This window comes from Carlito syrichta, unplaced genomic scaffold (assembly GCF_000164805.1).
Source record: "Carlito syrichta isolate Samal-C Ts95f unplaced genomic scaffold, Tarsius_syrichta-2.0.1 Scaffold305157, whole genome shotgun sequence".
Lineage (NCBI taxonomy): Eukaryota > Metazoa > Chordata > Mammalia > Primates > Tarsiidae > Carlito > Carlito syrichta.
Genome location: NW_007249253.1, coordinates 757673 through 782202, shown reverse-complemented (window position 1 = coordinate 782202; position 24530 = coordinate 757673). Strand labels below are relative to the sequence as shown.

Below are 24530 nucleotides of genomic sequence, written 5' to 3'. Positions count from 1 at the left end.
TAAAACAAAACAATTCAATACAAAGCAGGCAAACAACAAAAACTGGTATTGAATATATCCCCAAATCCTTCCAACTAAACAAACAAACAAAAATGACTTAAGAATAAGCAAATATTAGCCCTTGAAAATGAAAAAAGGAATAGTAGAGTCATGCCACATTTACTGAATTTCAACCCAAGTAAATTCATGAACATAAAAAACTTCAGAACTTTGCGATGGTTGTGTGACTACCAAGTGTGTCTTCTGCTCTGTGCATAACCACACCACACAAATACACAAAACATGTCTGTTCCTGACTGCATAGACTTCCCTTCTAGCATTTTTATGATGTAATGGTCCACAAAATATCCTAAGATACAGGGATATCCTAAATTGTGTCTATTTTAAAGCAGGTAATACTCTTTTTATATTGTCAATTTCTAACAAAATTGATCTGTACTTTTATAAAAGCATTTAGTAATGTAAAGAGAAGTAGGAAAAAATAGGAATACTATGAAAGTGAAGCATTCAGAAGAATAATTATCATGCGGATCACTCTTGTAACAATCAGACTCACAGGACTCTATTTCTTCTAAGGTTGGAATGAAGGAGAAGTAAGATATTGGGTGAAAAGTGCTCATAAATGCCTCTGCACTTAGTAGGTACTCCGGAATATTTAGCTGTTGTCCTTCCCCTGTTATTATTAACAATAACAAAGATTTGGGGAGATGTTTGATATGAAATTTGTGGTTGTTCTTTGTTTGCCTTGTGTATGGTATTAGATTATTTTGTTTCAAAAGGATATGCCTGGCCTGACACGTTCTGTTTACTAATGATCAGGAATACGGTGCCAATCTGTTCTTTTAAGGAGATATATATACATTTTCCCCCATGAATTACTCTTGCCAGGCTGCATTAGTTATAAATTATAAACACTATGAAAACTAGACTCCGAAAAGTTTATTGAACTCCTCTTAAGACACTTCTTTTTATTCCATGCCTTTCCATTTAATATCAAAAGTGATTGTTACTATTTACGGGTTGCCTTCTTCCAGTGCATTCGTTGAATACTTTTAGAATTAATTCATTTATCCAGCAATCACACTGAGCACTTACAGACTACCAGGCACTATATGTTACAGACTAGTCAAGTGTCTTACAATTTAGTAAAATGAAAATACATATAAATAAAGACAACAGCATGTGCTAAACGCTCTGAAAGAGGCCAGGAACTATAAGGGCGCTCAGAGGAAAGCCCCCTAATGGGACGGGGAGGCGGACAGCTGTGGGAGGAGTGAGTAAGACCGGCAGGGCAAGCTTTTCAGATGATGTGAAACCAAGCCATGTGTGGTGTGACGAACACAATCTCTCTCTTCTAGTCTACTCCATCCCATTTGCATCCAGGGCCCTGATACTATTAGACTCAGATAAGTGAGCATTCAGCTGAAGCTGATACAGTCAGACATCCTGCACAAACACAGATACCCATCAGAAACCTGGGTAGAGAAATAAACTGACTCGAAAGGAGACACAAGGACAATTTAGGCTATTTTGCCTGCTTCGTTTCTTTTGGCATTGCTGTGTGCTTATTTATTTATTTTTTTTTAGTGGATGTCTAGACATAAATAAGATAAAGTTGATTATAAGAAGACTATCAGTAAACTTTTCAGTACTCTTCTTTTAAAAGCTAACAATATTGAGATCTATTAAGAGCAGTATGATGAGAGAAAGTCTTTGATGTCTGGAAGAGGAATGCTTTTGAGTTTGAAAGAGAAAAAAAATCTACATAAAGAATCTTCTTTTTCGACTAATGTAGATTATGTTTCAATGGGAAAAAAGTTCTCAATTTATAAAACAATTTCCTGCACATGAATTTTTTAAAATACATTGAAAAGATGTTTGATATTATAATAAGACGTTAAAAATGAACCATCTTTCTTTGATTCACATGCCATACGAGTTTATAGAGGAAACACGTTCATAGAAAAGATTTTTACTCTATCAATTGCTACTTCTCTGTATATGAGGCCCACTCTAACTCTTTCCAAACAATGTTCCCTGCAGCACATAACTTATAGAAAACCTCCTCATGGTCAAAATAAATAATATATAAAAGCAAATCCACACAAACCTGATTAGGCTTTTGATGATCTCACCGAGACAGTGGCTATTATGGAATTAGCAAAGGTCCTACGTTTTTATAAATTTGCAAAATGTTCATTCTGTTTCCAACACTAAAGCAGTCTGCATATTACATCTGGGACCATTGATTTATATATATTCTTCATTGCATTGTTTCTGTCATATGCATTTAATATCCTCTTTTTAGTTGTAAGGCACTGGGACATCATAGAAGTTTCTCTCTTTCCCTTGAAATAGCTCTGTTAAGATGAACCGGGAGCAGCCACTGCACTCCAGTCTAGGTGACAGAGTGAGACTCCAACTCAAAAAAAAAAAAAAAAAAAAAGATGAACAGATTCTATGCCTCTCATTCCCTGTCTTCCCTTGATGTTGCCTTCACTTTCTACAGGGCCCTAGTAACTTCTCATCATTTATTACAAGTGACTTATTTACCCTTTCTTTCTAACTGAAGGTTGGACAAATTATTTTTATTAATATGCAAACATAAGAAAACATTAAGTAGAAAATTATTTGTCACATAATATGAAGATCTGTGTTTCAATATTGTCTTACTCTCTATTCATAGGTGATTCTAAAAGAAATTACTTAATTTTTTTAAAAATCACACATTCTTCATCTATAAAGTAACAATACTGAATACAAGATCGTTCTTTAAAATGTAAGAGAAATTGCTTGGTAAACAAGTAACTTAAGGGTCAGGTAAGTATAGGATGGTTTTTGTAGTGCATTTAGTAGTCATTTTATCTCTGGCGACATATTTTGGAAATATGACTATATTTTTTTCTAGTGTTTCCAGATCTGCTCAGGTCTTCTCTTCATCCTGCTGCACTCTCCTAAATCAGGCTGTTCAGTATTATAATATCAGGGAAAACATATATTCAAAAATTAGGGGGGGGGAAGAAATCTTTCCTGGCTTTTGCATTTTAAAAGCCTAGGTTCTTAGAGGATAAACTTGGACTTAACAAGAGATTGGGAAAAACCATGATGAGGGTGGAGTGGGGAGATAAGACACAACTGTCTGATGCCAAGAAGGAAAATCCATGAGTAGTACAGAAAGAGGAAATGAGGATTGAGGGAAGTCATCCCCTGAGCCACAGGAAGACAACAGAAGATCCAGATAATTTTAAGGGATTCTTGAGCAATTCTGCCTCAGTAGATCTTAGGCCTAAATCTGAACTCCTACAATAGTAATAAGCATGCATTAGGTCTAGAAAGAAAGTTCTAGACAGCTCCTTAATTTTTGTGGCACCCAGACTGGCTCAAAAGTGGCAGGATGGTCCCACAGGGCTGAGAGCTATGAGAAACAAAACTGATAATAAAAAAGACAGAAACAGAGAAAAGGAGAAAAAAAGACACATGGCTCAATGATGGCACAAAGTACTATTTTGTCAAATTTAGAAAAATGCAGTTATATCACACACCTGTTTTGTGCTTAGAATCATAATGTTACGTTACAACTTCTCCTTACCTTTCCTTCTATAACTTTCATTTTAAATCATTAAAGAACGATGCACAGAGCTCCCTCAAGTAACCATCCTTCAGTTATATTTATGTAATAAAATAACAATGCTAATTATCACCCAGTTTATTTCTAGAATCTGGAAACAAGCAAAAATAAATCCTGTACAGCTGCACAACTTGCCAAAAAGCCCAAGCCACGTCCATCTCTGTAGCCTTGGATGGCCCTGCTGGATGGCTATGAAATGTCTAGCATTTACAATGATGCCCTACTTTCTTTCTTGGGAAGTTTTCACTTCAGTGGTCAAAATAGAAAATATCTTAATGCTTTTTAAAAAGTGCTGATAAACCAACAAATGTACGTTGTGTGATAACTGTATTTTCCTGACATACATATCCTCTATTTTTCCCAATTGACCATAAAGGTTGTTGATCTTTTCATTGTGTTGCAGTGAAGAGGAGTGAACTTGGGAATGGACTTTGATTCCAACAGAAAAATAAACAGATCATGGAAAAAAAGGAGAGCGAAAAATAGATAAAAGAGAGCAAGATTAACAAAGGAGGACTCTCGGAAAAAAATATTAAACACCACCTAATTTTTATAATATGCTCAGAATTAGTTTTATGCAACAATTTTAAAAATCATTTACTATTATAGATAATCCTGCATTAAGACAAAATCAGTTACTAGAAAGTGGCAATAACTACATAACTTAGTAGAATACATAATTTCTAATTATTTCAATTTCTTAATCTCTGACTACAGACTCCCTGTCACTAGTTTTAAGTATTGTATTAAATTAAACTTGAAAAAATACACCTATTAAGTTCTTAACACTCTAGCTTATTATTATATTATCTTCCTAAAAGACCTTTGAAAAAATCAAAAGGTGTTTTAAAAACTTATTTGTGAGGATATGTTGACTAACAGTTCTCTATGTCCAGAAAGATAGCTCCCAAATGCCTAGTAGAATTCCAATTAAATAATTATGACCAGTAGTCAAGGAGATTACAGAGGAAAGAATGTGATCATATTTAGCCATCTTATTTGACAAGTTTTTTTAAAGGGATTACACGGGACGTTAGCCAAGATTCAGGAAAGTGGCAACTCTTGTATTTAGTGAATTTATATTGATAAAAAGTTGAGTTTCCACAATCTTCTATGAGAGTCATCTGGAACAATGTAAAAAAATGTTTTACAACTAACTGGAAAGCCTGTAGTTCTAGCACTTTGGGAAGGTAACATGGGAGGAGCCCTTGAGCACAGGAATTCAAGGCCAGGCTAGGCAAAATGGCAAGATCTTATCTCAAAAAAAAAAAAAACAAAAAACAGAGAGAGAGAGAAAAATGTTTTTTTTTGTTTTTGTTTTGTTTTGTTTTGCTTTTTTCACAAATAGTTGTATCATTTAACCCAGCAATCTAACTTCTGGTACTCATTTTATAGAAATAAAAAATCTGGGTAACCCCTTTGGGTCCCCTCCCACTGTGGGAGCTTTTCTGTCCTCTCAATAAATCCTACTTAAAAAAAGAAAGAAAAAAATCTGTAATAATAAGAGCTTATTTAAAATGTGTTTGTTCAGCACTTTATATAGTGCTGGGGGGTGGGCAACAGCTTAAATGACTCCATGAGTTGCACAATAGTTGGGTTATTTTGTTGATAGAATAGTATACAATTGTATAATATTGTGAACGCTACACATATACATATATTAAAAGTATCTATTTATGAATGACGTCTATCATAAGCACTGGGTAGCTACTTCCTTCAGCTACGGAGTCTGTAGTCTTCCTCATCTCGGTTGATGGGAGTAAGATCCCTACAATGGTAGAAGACCAAAGCCTGGGAGGCGACCTTGACCCTTATTCTCTGCATCCTGCCCCAACCTGGCAGAACATTCCCCTGGCTACCCTCTCAAATCAAATGCAATTTCTTCTCACCCACTCCATGCTAGCCCATGACAAAAGCCTGTATCTCTTCGCCATAGTGGCACATGCAGTAACCCCTTCAGCCGTCACCCACAGGGCAACCAGAAGCCTCCTTTGCATTCATACGGCAGATCATGCCATTCCCTTGCTTGTCCCCAACGCTCTGCCCTTGCACTGGGGGCAGAAGCGGAGTCCATGAGCTGGCCTCTTGGTAGCACACAACAGGATCCTGTTACCTTCCTCTTCCATACCATCGTCCACCTCGCTTCCTTCCTCTGCCTGCATCTGTCTGCATCACCCTCGCCAGACCCCTTGCTCCTTCCTAAGACTGCCTAGTATACTCCTGCCTCTGGACCCGTGCACTCTTCTTGCTCTTAACTCCGAGTGTCCCCCCACCCGTATCCTCACAGCTGTCCCTTCACCACCGTCATTTTGTCCAAACGTCACTTTCTCCATAAGGCCCTACTCAGACTACTCCATTTAAAAATCTTCAGGTGTGTCTCAACATTCTTCCCTGTTTCTTTATAGAATTAATCACCTTTAGACATAACTGTGGCCGGGCTCCATGGCTCAGCCTGTAATCCCACCACTTTGGGAGGCAGAGGCGAGTGGATTGGCTGAGTCTGCGGGTTCGAGACCAGCCTGGGCAATTTGGCGAGACCTTGTCTCTACAGTAAATCTCCCCCCGCCAAAAGAAATTAACCAGGCATGGTAGTGCACACCTGTAATTCCAGCTACTTGGAAGGCTGAGGTGGAAGGATCGACGGAGCCCAGCAGGTTGACGCTGGGGTGACCGTGAGTGTGCCACAGAACTCTAACCTGGGCAATGGAGTAGGACTCCAACTAAAAAAAAAAAAAGAAAAAAAAAAAAGCAAAACAATAGAACAAATACTAAAAAAATAATTCAAGGAAATTTGCTAAACATAACTGTATTGTCTACTTGTTTTGCTCTTATTTTATTTCCCCACTAGGATACATATTCTTTGAGGCGGGGTTTTCCATCTGTTTTGTTAATTATTTACACCAGTGGCACAGAAGTACCTAAAGTAGAACTTAGCATACAGTCGGTGCTTAATAATTATTTTGCCATAATCAATAAGAATGAAATCTAAATTACTCCAGAATATTTTTATTAATATTTTTCAAAACTGCGTCTTGTGTCTTCAAACATCTCTTATCTTCCTAAACCTATACCTGGAATGTTTTCATCAATGCTCTTGAATCTCTTTCAGGTTATTTTAATCTTTGGGTTGAAATCGCTTCCACTCAGAGGCTGCCTTTCTGCGCTATTCAGTGTATGAATTCCTGCGTCTGAATTTGTGAGAATAGGCTTGTAGAATATTCCACCAAATACAAGGCAGGTTGTGAATTCCTTTTATACCAGGATCAATAACCATCTGAATTGGACAGATTGAATTAGCCACAGGCCAGTTAGGAGGCAGGAGGAGAGATAGACAGCTTCTGTGAGTCTCTTGTAGTTCTATACAAAGTGTTTGTTAAAGTTTCAATGAGGAAAAAAGGCACTAAAATGCAAAGATAAACATTCTGCTTTAAAGTGATGGAGACAAATGGGCTTATGCAGCACAAACCTTTTTCTAGATGGCATAGATCATCTGTGCAATGTTTCTGGGAAAAGGATCTGTGGAGAAAGGTGCTGCTTGAAATTCAGTCCCAATATCATGTTGGCTGAAATGCTTGCTTCTTAGGAAATCCTACCAAACACACTGACATTTTCAGAGTGCATCTGATACATTTCAATAATTAATTCTTGAGTCAAGAAAGTGTCGAGAAATCAGATGAAGAAGCACAGTAGGCTGAAAATTGCCGGTGGGAAGGAAAAAAACCCGGCAATAGATGGAACCTTTTCAAGCTGAAAAGAGGTCAGTGGGATACCACTGGGAACAGGGATGGGGCTTCAGGGGCTTTTATGATTGTTATTTACATAAACCACCCAGAGAGTAATGTGAGATGCTCAGTCCATAAATTGCAGAAATCGGTAGATTCGGAAAAAGAAATGCAATCACATAGTAGAAGAACTAAAATCAATGAAGTACTTATATGAGGCAGCTGAGAGGGGAAATCTCAGATGAAAATATATTCTCTTTTAAAGAAAACAGATTGGAGAATGATGGTGCAAAACAAGAATTTGAGAAATGCTTTAACACGCCAACCTTAGAAACTTTTATCTGTGTTCTGTAGATGGCCTTTATCTTTGGATAAGACGGATGTCACTGGATTGTCAATGGAAAGGCTAGAATTCTATTAATAGTTGAGTATGTTTTAACGTGGAATTGATAAAGTATGGAGAGAAGACTTCATACATGCCTAATTGCTGACACAGTTTCAAGGGATCTATTTTGCAAACTTATGTTTCATTATTTCTCAGGTTACTTTTTCAGTTCTTGCTTCTCAATAATTACTCTTGCAAATAATAACAATGAAACAGCAACTCATAGCAAACCTATAATTTAAGCCACTGATAGTCAATTTTTAAAAATACTAGTTCAATTTAATTTATCATGTATTTTTAGGGGTTTATCATGTACTTGTAAACAACAAAGATATAGAATGAATAGACTCACCAGATCAGGATAGTGACCTAGTTGGAGAATTTCTTTACAGTGACTTTAAGCACAAGGTCTCAGGAAAGGTTACCATATGTGGAAAGACATGTATTGCCGGGCTCGGTGGCTCAGTCTGTAACCCCGCGCCTTGGGAGGCTGAGGTGAGTGGATTGCCTGAGCCTGCGGGTTCGAGACCTCATCTCTACAATAAATCAAAATGAGCTGGGCATGGCAGAGCGCACCTGTAGTTCCAGCTACTTGGAAGGCTGAGGTGGAAGGATCGCCGGAGCCCAGCAGGTCGAGCCCAGTGGCCACTGCACTCCAGTCTGGGAGACAGTGAGACTCCAATTCAAAAAAGAAAAGAAAAGAAAGACACGTACGCATAACATCTATAGTGTGCTTTACCACGTGAATTTCACCCACTGAATGTAAAAGAGTATCTTTAATGACCAAGGCCCATAACCTAGCACAAGAACTGTTAGATGACCCTATAATAATGCTAGTTCTAACCAGTGGTCTAAGCCTCTGAAGAGGAAAATAAAATGACACTTATTTTTTAAAAAAGGCCTTGTGTGCTATTGTATTCTCTAATCTGATGATAAAAAAAAAAACTCCAGAATATTTGTATTGATATTTCTCAGGATTGTGTCTTGTGACTTAAAATACAAATAATTTTGTATCTGATAATAAAAAAATTAGTGTTAGGTACTGCTAGAAAAAGCACTTTTCAAAGCTGGCTGCTAAACAAGTGCTTAATACATAATGGGTCATCATGTTACTGGACAAACATATAACTTGTATCTTTCTAGAACTGCTAAGAAAGTAGCAATTTATTAAAAGAAGTGTTTTGGATTAAGAAATTCACTATATGATTTTTTATAATTCAAATGATTTATGAAATAGTACTTTCCAATAGTCTTTGTGAACTAGAGATTGATTTATTTTTAAGGAAAGTAAATTATATGTACTTAAGTTCCAATTTTATTTTTTAAGTGAATGAAAGAGTAAAATATACATCTCAGGTAGGTGGAGTAACAAGTTTATATGATTTTTCAGTCTCAGCATGAACATGGTAAGCACAGCTAGGGAATTTTCCACAAGTGAGACAATTTTTCATTTGGCGAGCAAATAATAAGTCACTCTATATCTTTTCTCCTTGGGGGGAAATAAATCATCTGAGACAGCAACAGGTGACTTTACACTAATGCACTTTCCAATTACATAGAGAAGTTTCAAAAATATAAGCAGGGTAGCAATCGACTGAAATTGTATCTCCTTATGCTGAAATAGATGGTATTCATATCTAAGCACCTGAGATGCTTAGTAGAAATGGTTGAAGAATTTCAACTTCTTCTTGGCCTAGGACACTCTTAATTCCTATAATTCTGCTTGAACAAAGCTCATGGTGTGATGCAACTTAATCCTATGAACTGTTACTAGGCAAATCAGCACATGGATATTTGGGAGACAATTGGAAACATCCAAGTGCCTGTTCATTTGAAGAAAGGGGAAGGAGATCTCTTGTCCTGTACAAGAATTATCTATTCATATGTGGATTATTCTGAATATAGCTGCTAGATCAGGTGAGAATAGAACGGAGCTCTGGATGTAGAGAATATGATTTAAAAGTGAGCATGTATATTAATATCAGATGTGAGGAATTAATCAGAGCTGGAAAACAGCAGAGGAACTACAGTGAGGCAGAAGGAAGTTGGATGCCAGTACTTTGAGGTAAATTGTGTAGGCAGATTCCTTGTGCAGAAAAAGAATGATTAATTGAAGGAAGCCAGCTGATGTTTAGGGACTTGAAACTCTTAAATATGGATGCAGCTTCTTATGGTAATTTGAAAACCTGGAGGATCTGGTGGTAAACAGCATAGATACAAGAAGAGGATGATTAGAGTCTTATATCCTTTGTGTCTGCAAGGAAAAGAAAAAAAAAGAAACAGAGACGAAACAAGACATGTAAATAGTAATAAGCTCCAATGTAGAGCATAATTTTGAGCCTCCCAAATAACAAACCTGAAGAGTAGTCAATAGATTGGAATAATGACCTCTTAGGCAAAACTTTGGAATAAGTGTTGAAAAGTGAGCGTTGTTTGATCCCACTCTGCCAGGAGAAGTTAATCATATCTTATAACTGATGCTATTGGACCAAGTGCTATTATAGCACTTATTGGGACAAGGCATGTGAATACAGTTTACCTACTGGAAGACTAACACGCTCCATAAGATCAAACGAGTAGGAATTTAACACCGCACATCTACAGACATCAAAATAGATGCAGGCTAGTTTACCAAATGAGTTAGAAAATAAACTGAGACCAACTTGGTCATGAGTTCCAACTGAATTCCAACTAGAATGCATATGCAATTAATTGTCTTGCTTTGACTTAAGTTTTCCGATGTTGTCATTAATTGTACTTGGCTACTTTTAACAGCGAATATTGTCATTCATAACAAATCTGTTTCTAAGGTAAAACTAGCTGATGAAGCTAAACCATTTGCATAAGTCAGAATCAAATATTTAATCTCCCATTAGGGATCACATCTCAGTAGTCAAAAACAAAAACAAAACAAAACAAAAAAACAGTAATTGTTTTGAATTCAGATTTGGGTATCATATATTACAGGTTTTGATGATAAAAACTCACATTTTTGTTTTCTAACATGCCTTTGTTATTTTTAAAATGACCAAGATTATATTACATTCCATGAAATAGCTAATATAGTTTCCTCATATTTAAACAATTGTTTAGGCTTTATTTCTATTGCTTCTTCACCTGTAGCTATAAATGCTTTGATATTTAAAATTAAAATAGTTTTATTGTCTTTCAAAGCAGGAACACCCCCAAATATTGTGCTCTTTACAACGAATGCAACTTGCATTTTATATGTATTTTAAATCACTGTATTGTCATTCTATTCATATCCCAGTTAACTTGTTATTTCTCTTAACTTACTATTTTCTCTTCTCTAATTATTATGCAGAGCTAATTTTCATCTGCTGATGGAGCTGAGGCAGTTATATAATTTTAAAACAAATCCTGATGAATTTGTTTGAGATTTACTAACATAAAATATATCTTAATTTTTTTCATCTATCAGTTGTAGAAGTGATCGGGATAATATAATTGAAATCTTAAAACTTCATGTTCAGCCATTCCCTTACTAGAGTCTGGCATGGTCATGTGCTCTTGGAGCTATGAACTCTACTATGTTTCCTGGTTTTGGCCCCCTCCCCTACCTTAGGGAGGTGAATCTCCCCTTTCTCTCTCTTTCTTTAATTTACTTTCTAAATAAACTATATTTTCTAATCTAAAAAAAACCTTTATGCTCATACTCCAGTCTACTTGGAGGCGTTATTTACAAGATGATAGTTTCTTTTAAGGTTATAGAGAACTTTTCAGCAACAAAAGCAGCATGACCCCACCCCACAAAATTTTATTTTGGTATGTAAATAAGTAGAAGTCAAGTTTAATAATAGAATATATGCACTGATAATACAACATTTCATTCCTCTATGCTTTAGAGAGCCAATGGTAAACAGCATAATGTAAGGCAAAAAAGTAATGCTTAGTTTCCTCCAGTAGTTTTTTTTTTTTTTTTTTTTTTTTTTTTGCCAAAATCATGCATCGTTGTTTTTTGTGGTTTTTTTAAAATTATTTTTAAAGATTGAGTCTCACTAAGTTGCCCAGGCTGGTTTTGATGGTATTGAACTCCTGGCTTCAACCAATACTTCCACCTCAGCCTCCCAAAGTGCTGGGATTGCAGGTGTCTGCCACCTAAAATCTTATGTAGTCTTTTAAACTTAGATTTTAAACATATATTCATGTTTGCTGCTGCATATAGTTTATTTTAAATCATGGAGATTGTTATCTGTTAAGTCTTAGATTTGATTTCAAAATACAAAATATACTACTTCTACTTTTGAATAGGGCCTTGCATAGAGACTCAACAAAGCTTTGGGAAAAGAAAGAATGAATAATTAAATGTGAATGAATTGCTGTGTTGCTAAATGCATTTCCAGTTGCTAGATTTTAAACCAGAACAATCGTAGTTTACGAGAAATGCTCTTTTTCAGTATTTCTCTTACTATGCTGTGAGCATATGTGTTTTCTTTTGTTTCATTTTAAGAACTCTCCAGAAAATGACTAGGGCATTTTAAAACTTGCGTTTGCCTATCCTGTCTGTTTTATTTAAAAAGAAGAAGGAGAAGGAAGAAGAGACAGAGGAGGAAAGAAAGAGGGGGAAAAAGCAGAGTGAGATGAGTTATGATGATTCAAATAGTGATAGAAGAAATACTCATTAAACACATATTTTGTGCTAATAAATATGGGGTCAAATTATCGTGCTGAAATGACCTATTGGCCATGCCACCTGTTGTACCAGATGCATCAAATAACATTTGGGTGTGAAAAATCCCAAAGCGTGTGTTAACACTTCCCAAAAGGCTTGTAAAGAGTATGAAAATCTATCTTGCATCTCAGCTATATTTTGCCTAAATCTAAATTAATCCCTCTGTTTTCTAAGGAAAAAAGTATTACATGCATGAAGAGTAATTTTCTATTTACTGACAATCCAACTTCCAAGTCTTCAATGAATCAATCATCAGATTCCCTAGGAGCAGATAATTCTATTTCTAGAGAAAGCTGTATCTAATACACACAGATATTAGCACCCTATTTCCCACATTTATTTGCATATGCTATTCACAGTGCTATGTCATTGGGGATATGTATTATTGGAATTTTCCCAAACTCTGTTTCAGCAGCTGGGAGATTTGACTTCTAGCTGAGGTGGAAGATAACTTCATGAACTATTTGGTGACTGTTCAAGCCAAATAGCCTTTCTGGTTTCTCTCTAGGCAATATGCTTATTGAGTGAACTAGACGCCCATTAGATGATTCTCCCATCGTAGAGAAAATAGATTACATGAAAATAATCTGAAATCCTATTCTGCCAATAGGACATTTTTGCTTGGCCAGGATGGAAAAACACATAAGTAGTGAGTTAAATGAATGACTCTTTTGAAGCTTGTGCTACACATATTATTGCAGCTTTGATGTCATTCAAATAGTCTTCTGCAGCATTAGAGCGAAGAATCAAATGTACAAGTCACTTTCAATCTGCCATGCTAAAAATAGAACCAATTAGAATCTACAATTAAATTAAGATGTGCAGGTTTTTATATGTTTAAAAACTCTTAGCATGTTATTCTTGTCAGGTTATTTTTAATATCAAGTTTCCTCCCCCTGAATTATTTAGACATATATAATTTTAAATTATGAGAATAAATAATATAGATAAGAACTACTTGTTGGAAATAATTTTATCTGATATTTTTAATATGATTTATATTTTTTTCCTTCATTTTCACTTGTCTTCCACAGAGCAGCATAAATGCAGTTTTCTGTGGGCTAACCTGCTGACAAAGCCAAGACTGTCATCCTAGGTTTCTGTCTCTTGGCATTAAAGAAAAATGAAGAATATTAAGGTATTTTAAATTATTTGCAAATATTTAAGGGTACTTATTTAATTCAAGTTCAGGATATTTTCTCTGCTAAACGTTTCAACTGTGCTCTTTAGAAGTAATCCTCGCTACTCAGCCTCCCGAGTAGTTTGGACAACAGGTACACACCACCACACCTGACTAATATTTTTTAAATGTTTTGTAGAGAGAGGGTCTCATTATCTTGCCCAGACTGGTCTCATACTCCTGGCTTCACGTGATCTTCCCACCTCGGCCTCTCCCAAAGTGCTGGAAGTACAGATATGTGTCACCTTACCCAACCTTAGAATTTTCTGTTCTCTCAAATATGTTTCTCTTCTAAATTACCACTAATTGTTCTAGGCCAACCTACCATTATTTCTCTCTGAGCTACTGTAATTTTCTAGGCAATTCAACTCTTCTTTTTGTCATCTGCAGTGATCTCTTCTAATTTGTTTTTTATAAACAACATAAATATCTCTATTTCTGTCCTCCTTAAAAACCCTTAATGATTTTTTCCATTGTTTTTAGAATATAAAACAAACAAAAGAAAACTGTAACAGGATTTTCCAGGCACTGCAATCCATCCTTAACTCTGGCTGTCATTGCTTGTACACAGGTACTATATCGATCCCCTGCTGGCATTCCTTTGATTTGGGCACTTCTTCCCTCTTTATTTCCCCTAGTTAGTTCTGACTAGGTCTTCAGCTTTCTCCCAGCCATCACTTCCTCAAAGAAGTCTTCTCTAAAGCGTGCTTTTACCAAGATAAACGTTCCTGTAATTAAATCTCACTGTACCATCATTTTACAGTAGCAAATTTATATACCTTCAGGTGATTATATGATTATTTTCTAAATTGTATACTAGCTGGCAATTACCAAGGTTCTCATAGACCTCACTGCTAAATCCAAGGGCAAATCCTCTTCTATCTTGACTCAGCAAGAGCATTTGTCCAGTTCCGCCACTTCCTTTTGCATGACAATTTCTTCTCTTTGATTTATTTATTTTTTCTTCTTCCACTCTGACTTCTTTGTTGACATATATCATCTATTTGATCTCTTTAAGGTCAGGATAGATGATAACTCAAATCCTAAGGTTTTTGTTTTTTTCTGTATATTCATGAGCTCGATGCGCTCCCATCTCACGGTTTTATCGACTGTCTATAGACTAATAATTTCCAGCTATTTTAACTACAGTATAGAATTTTTTTCTCAATCTCACATTCATTAAGCCAACTTCCACTCATCATGCATAATTAAATGCCTAATAGGGCTCTTCAATTCTACATGATGAAAACTGAGCTCCCTTATTTTACTGTGTTCCTCTCTGTCTTCCCCATCTTGTAAATGTAACCCTCCATCTTGGAAATGCAAATTCTCCATCTTGTAAATGTAAATGTAAAAGGAAAACACAAACACAAACAACAACAAAAAATGATACTGTTCTACACTCCACTCTTTATAACCTGTCCCACTTCAGGCAGCAAATTCTACTAGGCTTAACTCTGCCTTCATTGCTATAACTCCAATGCTACCATCATTGCTCATTCCCTAGCTTCTTGGAAAAGCATCCTAACAACTCTCATGCAGTCTTTTTTTCACCAGAGCAGCCAAACTTATCTTGTTAAGACTAAGTCATTTGTATATCTCGTTTCTGCTCAAACTTCCAGCCTCTCCCCATTTCATTTGAAGGAAAACCACAATCTTTATATGGCTTGTGTCTTCATTCCCTCCATGACCTTCTCACTTATTGATTCTCCTAGGATCATGCTCCTTTAGTCTCACAGGGCTGTGAAATGTCTCTGGAATAAATCAGGCCCCTACTGCCTTAAGGCCTTTGTCCTTTGCTGTTTCATCTTCGTGGGAAGCTTCTCCCAGAAATCCACGTGGCTTGCTTCCTTACATCAATTCTCTGTCCTAATGCCTCTTTTTCTGGTCTCCCTATTCAAAATTAGAGCCACTCTCTCCTATACTCTGCCCACGCATTACTACATCTTTCTTCTGCTTTATTTTATCTTTATCATGGCTACTACATTGTAACACACTACAGAATGTAACTTCTTTTTTTACTGATATATTTCCGGCAGTCCCTGGCAACGTTGGATAAAGAAATGTATGAATGACTGAATGAGTGGAAGATTCAGAGTAAAAAATAAGGAATAGGTGGATGGATGGATAGATAGATAGATAGATAATAGACAGATGATAGATTTCTCTTCAATATGTCTTAGCACAGTGCTACATCTGAATGTTTGTGTCTCCCCAACATTTACATGTTGAAACGTAATCACCAATGAGATAGTATTTGAGAGATGATTAGGTGGTGAAGGGTAGCCGTCATGACGGGATGATCACCCTTACAAAAAAGTCCCTAGGGGCATTAGCAGATGGGTCTTTGGAAGGTGATTAGGTAGTTAGGGAGGAGCCCTCAGGATGGGATTAATACCCTTATAAAAGAGGTCCCAGAGAGCTGTCCTTCCCCTGTAACCGTGTGAGGACACAGCTAGAAGGCACCATGTATGAACCACAAAACAGACCCTCACCTTCCTATTCAGACCCTCACTGAATAGGAAGGTGCCTTGATCTTGGATGTTCAGCCTCCAGAACTGTAGGAAATAAATGTTTGTAAACCACCTAGCTTAATGGTATTTTTAAAATAGCAGCCTAAATGAACGAAGACACCCAATATGGATGTTCAACGAAAATTTATCAAATGAAGAAACGTGTTTGCTTTATACTTTCCAACAGTGTTCAGGAAAAAAAAAACGCATAAAAAGGATCTGACTACTAGGTTTTTCATGCAATGCGAGTCACTGGCATGGAGTCAGTACTGGGGCCACATTTCATTTGCCACTGAATGTCAAGATATTCTCTATGGTTATGCCTGATCTAATAAAAAGTCACTTACATCTGGGATATCAGTTGACTGTTTTAAAAGTGCTTCACACCCTCTTTTGGATCATGATAATTCTATGAGATAGGTTGCACTGATATTCTTATTCCTATTTTATAAATGACTAAAGAGTAAATAAAGAGCAGAAGAGTTACTAGAATCCAGGAACTCTAATAACATTCTCCCAAAGCTTTTAATCGCACACTTTGCTAGTTATAAGTATTTTATATTGGGGGTCAAGTCAAAGAACTTTCCTTCCAGTAAAAATATATAATCATAACTCCTTCTGATTTGAAAAATAAAATGGCATTTATTTTTAGTGTAATTTAACTTCTGGTTTTATAGCATTTGTTTGAAAAACGCCCCTAAATGCCCAACTAACTGCTACACATTGATCACTGTGTTTCTCCTTATTATAAACCTTTTCTGTTTAGAAATCTGTAAGAAGTCACAAACCTTGGGATTTTAATTACAGACTTTCTAAACCCCCATACAGCAGCTGTCGAATAAGCAAATACCAATTTTATTAGCATAATAGAATGACATAAACCAACTGAATGAATCGGGTCCCAGAAGATCTTGCCTTTTCAATGAGATGTGTTTAGACAGAGTTAAAAAAAAGGTATTATAATGATTTATTTATGGTGGAAATGAGGACATAAACTTAAAGTAGCAATGCTTAAACTAGTCTCTAATTGCTCTACAAAACTGGGTCCTGTTTTGGTGACAAATGAGTTGTGTTTATCCACATGTCCACAGCAAAACTCAAGTTCATATTTGCGTTTCGAGAAGAAAAGAGAGCCGAGGTAGGCAGAGTCGTAAGATCAACCAGAAATCATATTCCTTCAGATTTGTAAATGGAATATCTCGAGGTGTCTTTCCATTGTAACCCAGACTCATTTGTATTTCACAACATGAAGAGGACCAATTATACCCACAGAATTTAAAGAGATACTCCATAGAGCAAATACATGTTAAAATCCCTCAACAGTGAGAAATGAAACACAGAAACCATGTCACAAGAAGCTGCACTTAGAAACAACAGAAAGTATCTCCATTTTGACCCACTGGTCATTTTATAGTGCCATTTTTATGAGCACACCTTACCCCTGTTCGACTCTTCTGAGTTGAGAATTTCACATGAGCCGTGCCTGAAGCTCTTCTAGAACATTATTCATCTTATGGAGAAATTAATTACCTTCTCACTTTCCCAAGAGGGAATAAGTGAGGTTAACATCAGGTGAATGGATGGGAGACCCAGAAGAAACAGAAATAAACAACAACAAAAAATGAGAACTAACAAGTCTCCCTGGAGAATACTTTTCTGGCCAGTGTACCCAACTAAGTTGGTCTGATGTATTTATTTCTGCTAGCAACTCATCATCATTCTATTTACTCCCACTTCCCACTCTACTCCTATCTGGATGGGTGGTTTCTAGATACATGTATTTAAATAAATGAGGTTCAAATAAATTGCAATATTGATGAACCTTGTCTCTTTCAAGGATTTACTAGATCAAAAGCTTGATTACAGGAGTCAGTATGTCTGAGTTAAAATGTTTGCCCTGCCTCTGATTCACTTTGTGAACTTAAACAAATTTCTCAACACTGCTTCATTTCCCACATTTAAAAAATGAGGATAATAACAGCACTGATCTCAGAGGGTTTTGTGGAGATTGAAATAGATGACACATCTAAAATGCTTAGCATAATACCTGGCACAGTAACTTTTAGGAAAGGTTAACTTTTGTAATTATTATTGTTATTCACTCTTTTAAAAGAACAAAGACTGCAGTAATAAATTATGTCTTTATAAGTATTGTTACACTATCATATAAAGCAATGTCTTCAGCAATTTTCCTAGAGAAGTGAGATGACTAGAAGGTAGATTAAGAAAGCAATGTTCCTAAAGGTATGATCTGAAGGTCTTCTACTTGGAGACCTTAGTAAAATGTGTGCTACAGAAACGTGAGATATTTAAATTCCCTTACATGTGTCCAATATCCCTGACATACATTCCCTGAGGTCAGTCTTGTGCAGCAGCATAAGCATAAGCTTCAATAATTGTTTCTTGATTAGTTATTTCTGGCAAAGATCAAAATAGCTGTTTTGCAAGAGTTTGAATAATTCTCTTACACTTTTTAAATTAAGAACTAAACATAGCTTCAATAAAAGAAGTTGTGATTTTTCAAAACAAATTATATTATGCCCTTCTTACTCAATTTCTTCACTGATAATAAAACAAGGTATTTTTACATTTTAAGTATTATATGAACTTCTCTGTGTCGTAATTTTCTTAAGTTTTTTTCTTTCTTTTGACTTTGGGCTGAAATTTTCTAATAATATCATTTATACACTTTGGTTTTTCATATTAAAAGTGAAGAAACAAACATCACATATATATTACAAATATATACACGTAGTGAATCCTTCCTATTTAACATGTGTTTATTTTAATTTTATAATGAATGTAAATATATGAATGCCATTATGAAGATGAAATATAGCTGATACTTGAAGAAAAATTCTAGTTTTTGAACTTATCTTGCACTACATGTTTTTATCCTTGCTATTTTTTTTTCAAAGATATCATTTAAATTGGCAGAGTAATGATGATAATAACAGTAGTAATGGGTAAAATTTTCTGAGTATTTACAATGTACTATTCTCTAGGTTAATCATTGTTGGTGTTTTAGCCAATACAATTGCCACAACAAATGAATATTGTGTAGTTCAATAGAGTTTGTCAAATTGTCCAGGTGCCCAAATCCATAGTTGCAAAACCAGAATTCCAATCTAAAGCTATTTGATTACAAAATGGAAATCTTAATATAGAAAATAAACTATATAATACAAACTAAAATATTGTTAACCCACTTAAGTTAAAATCTTAGAATAGTTTGAACAGTGTCTCAACTTCAAGATTAAATCTTAGAATAGTTTTAATTAATATCTCAACTTGAGCTTTTTAGGTGCTCAATTCACCTTCAAAAGGTATAATAATATGATGGGTAACTTGGGATTTTAAAAGTCATATTTTGATTTCATATCAGATTTTTAAAATATTCTCACCTGAATAAATTATGTACTGGATAACATTATGTATGACTATTACTTAAAAAACCCAGTAAATTGAAATACTGATTCTTTTTGTGACCCACATATATATCTCAATTTAGATGGCTGAGGGCTCTGAGTTATCTTTTAATTCTTAAGCAAAGTCAGAGTAATTATGCTAATTTTTATTTGAGCACTGAATAATGATTATACGATTGTTGAGATTTAAGACATTCACTTTGAAAATAATAGCTAAAGGCTAGTATCCTAGAAATAGCATAAAATTTATCCCCACTATAGCTGCTGTATTTTGAATGAAAAACAAAACCCCCAAATCAGGATTAAAGACTACATTTTGTGTGTGTGTGTGTTAAAACTATTTAAAATTGTATAAGATTTTGGAACAACCATTAAGATACATTTAGTCTATTTTTATACATTTATAATTGAATAAAATAAAACTATTTTATACAAAGAAATTTTAAGAGTACTCTAAGGTATTTTTTCCCTCTCTCTCTCAAAGTGGCAAACCACTGGCAATCTTACTTAAATTCAGCATGCTATACAAATGTAGGAAAGGTTGCAGATTGTTGAGAACTGAAACAGGAGACAAGTTAGAAACTACTTCAGGCAAGCTCCAAGGAATGAGTGGTTTGAAGAATAAAAATCTATGCAAAAACTACTCTGGGGATAAAATTAGGGCAATTTGATAATCGATTGGATGTGAGAGCCATTTAGGAGAAGTGAAAGATGTTTCCAATCTTTCAACCCGAGGAAGTTAGACAGACGTTGGTGTCATGAGAAGATAGTAAACCCAGCGGGCTCGGATTTGCAAAAAAATAAGTAAATAAGAATATCAGTGTCTAATATTAAAGTGGAAATGTTCAGCACAGTGATGAAAATATCAGATAGGAGTTTAATAGTAAGTTCAAGTCCAGAAAAGCGATAACATAAATCAATTAAGCCAACTTTAAAGAAAGAAAACGAATTTTAATTGGTTCTCTTTTGATCCTAAGCATGCGAGATCTATCTAGAAAATTTAATTAAAAGAGAGCTGTTTCCTAGACCCAAAGGGTAAATATAAAATATGAAACCGGCTCAACTCCCTATAGAACAAATGGTTACAATTTTGTGTGTGGAGGAGATCATAGCATTAGTTGACCCTTCTCGTCTTAAAACCTTGAAACGTAGCATTTGTCTTATCTGAGTTTCTTTCTCAGGAAACTGACCCTCAGGCCTACAGTTTGAAAAAAACAAAAACTCACCAGATCACACAACTAGACAACGAGATGCCAGATCCCTCCCTAATTCCTGTTTTCTACATTCCTGACCCACTATATAACCCACTGACTTCAGTAGGATGGTGAGATGTATTTAAGATGGAACCTCTCATTCTCCTTGGCTCACGTCACCCAAATAAAAAACTTTCCTGGCAACACTTGACTCAGTGATTGGCCTTCAGTGTGGCAAGGAACAGGACCTCGACTGAACCCTTGGTGTTTGGGTAACAAACAGAGCCTTAGAAATACATTAGAACAAAAACCTTGAGCACCATCAGAAAACTCTCCATCTCTCACTGGGCACATTCCTGCTCCATTCTCTCCTCTCATTTCTCTGAGTTCATGCATTTTATTAAATCCACGTTCAAAGTTTACGTATAAAGAATAACAACTGATCGACCAGCTCTACTGGTCTACTATTATTTCCAAAATAATTCCCTCTTAAATTCTTCCCAATTCTAAGTCTTCAGAGAAGTCATTTGATTGGATCATTTATCTTCCTCTTGACAGTCAAAAACGGTGAGAGAGGTTGGTTGTGGGCACTCAGTCATCTAGAAAATGATTGGTTCCTTTATTTTGTAGGAATTGAAGTTCACTTCTCAAAGGGGATGTTAGAAGCCCGGACCAACACCGCAATCAGTGACTTTGTAAGAATCAAAGGCTTGGCCTGACTGACACCTGTATGTCAGACCAAGATAGAGAAGGAGACAAAAAAAAGGAGGCAAAGAAGAGTTTAAAAGTAAAGAATAAGTATGTATAGAGACACTAAAACCAAGGCCAGTGCAAAATCATGAGCAGTTGTATATATTCAACAGGAAACACTTAGTAATATGGTGATTGAGAAATCATCATTAGATTCGGCTACTAAAGAATCTTCAGAATATCAGTTTCTACAGAGATAAGATGAGGTAGTTGTTATATTATCTGATAAGACTCAGATATATTTTGCTCATAATATTGCCCCCAGAGAATGGCTACCCACATTAAAAGGGCGGAGAAAAATTGAGGTAATTTTCCATGCTATTACTAATAATTTCTAACTGACTCCCAGTGAAATCTGTTTTAATCTCAAAACCCACAAACTACTGTTTTTAGAGTCTGTTTAAACATTTTATTGGGAAGTTGAGGTCAAATTGATCAATCTGTGGTTTCTAAAATGAAATCATTCGGCCTAAAAAAAAATCAGAACACAGTCCTCTCCAATGTTCCAGGAGTTTCCACACTTGCATGACTCCAGAAGGATAAATAAATGAGATAGAATCCTCCCTAAAACTTCCCTCAGTTCCCTGGAAAGTACTTTTTCTAGGCCAGAAGAAATGATTGTTTTTAAGCAACCATCTGCTCTTATATTATCTTAGGTTTTATTTTTCTATTAGTCACATTTTTTTCTCCTGTTTGAAAACCATTTGCCCTGACATAGAAATTGGACAATACAAGCATTGAGTAGTTATTTTTATTATCTCTACATAATATCCATCTTCTCAAAAATAGTTTGAAATAAAATTTCAATTTCTACTTGAGGCACAGTTAATTTTAGAAAGTGTCCCTTCTTGCCTGCATAATTCCTTGTAGGTACAGAAATATAAACATAGGGTAAACTATGTTCCAAAACCCCCTGAAGGCTTATTTTGTATATCAGTGGGAAGAGGCGATTCAAATAAAATGAGTAGGTGTGGAACAGTAGGAAGTGAAGTGTGGGAAACATTGAATTTGGTACAGAAATATGCTTGCATTGCAAAATCCTAGCTAGCTTGAGTCCGTCATGATTTGATAGATACCTGTAATATAACATGTGGCTGTAATCTTCCCATGAAATGGTTCAATGGTTTTTCCATACTTAATATTTTGCAACCTGCTTTTTATAATTTGAACTATTTTCCATTGTTTTTGAGAAGATGTGAACCTAGATGTGCTCATATGTTGTAATATGATCATACGCTGTAATGATGCATGTTCACTCCATTGTTATTGGATCATCTTCAAATTCATTTTCTTCTACTTTCTTATAAAAGCACAGAGTTTCATTCAAAATGTTTCCTCACTATACTAAAATAAACTGTACTTGCTCTTGCTTCCATACCTTGAGTTATGCCTTCTGATTCCTCTTTTAATGTACTACATTTTCCTATGTACATCCTATCCATCCATCAAGAACTACATCAAGTGCCACCTCCTGCATTAAGTGTGCTCCAGCGTTTCCAGTGCTGATTCGCATATAGGCTATACCCCACTATTCGCATATTATTTTATGTTGTTTTTAATTCCGCATTCCTAAAACTATAATTTTAAACATTTTATTATATAAGCACATGTATATTTATACACATGTATCATTATCAGTAATTTCTTAATCGTTCTATGTATGTATTTCTTCTGTTCACGGCCAGACAGAAAGTTACTGTGGCAAAGATGGGCTATTTCTTCTACCATATTTACTGAAACAAGAAACTAGGCTTTGTGAGGAGGCGATAGGAAAGGTGACAATACATTTTCCATCTTATCTTTTATAACTTTAGTATTCTATAAACAAATATATTGCTAGAAAAATATTAGTTGTTTGATAATGACTTGGCTTTACCAATAGGGGGCAACATTTCTAGGCCTTTGTCATAGTGTTAAAACTATGTCAAACTGGAACCAGAACCTAAAGAAAAAGCATGTTTTTGTTGTTACTTAAGAAGAGGAAACAAAAGATTTTTTAAAAACATAGAAATTTTTCTAGAGAGTATGAAATTGAAACACAAATGATAAATCTATGATACCATATCATACATATATTTGAATTTTTTCAAACCCATAAAAACTGGGGCACATTAAGCCAAAAGTCTTTTTCCTCTTTGGTAGATATTTTGGGCATTGAACATGCACATTCTCTATCATGAAAATATATTTTCAGGTTTCAAGCAAACATAAACATAATGCAACTAAAACAATGGAAGAAAAGACATAAATAGAAACCCACAGTTTATAATATTCGAATTTCAGAGGATTAAATTTTCTTTTCACATAATTCTCCGAAGGCATGCTCCATTTTGAGACTTTCCATCAGCTTTATTTTATGCTGTTTTTTTTTTCTCCCCCAATTCTCAACTTTATCAAGGAAACAGAGGTCAACAGGCAAAATGTTAGTGCACCAAAGCACTTTATTCCCCTTGGGAATAAAGTAAGAAACGAAACAAGAAAACAAACTCACAGCCAAACAGACATGCAAACACAGACAGAGATCAGAAACGAAATAATTGAAATAACTTGTATTTGTATTTGTAGGAATTCATGAGCAACATCTATATGTTAAAATAGCATTTTCGCCCACGGAATTGGCTCCATCATTTAAGAGGACTCAGAAGCCTGAGCGGAAATATGGATGACGATGAGTCATGCAGAAAGAACTGGGGCTCACCTTTAACTTTACTCTTGGAAGCAGCCGCTGAAGCCAAGGAAAGGTTGCACAAGAGGAAGAGAACAGACATTAGATGTTAGACAGAGTCTCTGACCAGCAAGCAAACCGAGATGCCATTGCTATTAAAGTCTAAAGGGTGCATTTAGAATTACATGATCAACACACTTTAGAGGCATCAGACCCATAACAAAAAAATGACAATTTTTATATTTTGTTAGGGTATGATTAAAATCCTTGAATAAGAAAAAGTAAGCCAGAAGCCACATAGCACACGTACCAAACACTAAAACTCACAAAACTCTTTAACAGATGACTCTTGTTCTATGTCCTTCTCAACTCT

General features: G+C 35.5%; 1 protein-coding gene across 1 annotated transcript in view; it reads right to left on the bottom strand.

Moving 5' to 3' along the window:
* The window catches only part of LOC103263560 (cell adhesion molecule 2-like), a 151065-nt gene extending 126805 nt beyond the window's left edge, over positions 1-24260 (bottom strand). The window contains exon 1 of the mRNA XM_008061236.1: positions 24191-24260. Coding sequence (XP_008059427.1) covers positions 24191-24260 — 70 coding nt within the window. The remainder of the gene's footprint in view (positions 1-24190) is intronic.
* Between the last annotated feature and the right edge of the window lie 270 nt (positions 24261-24530).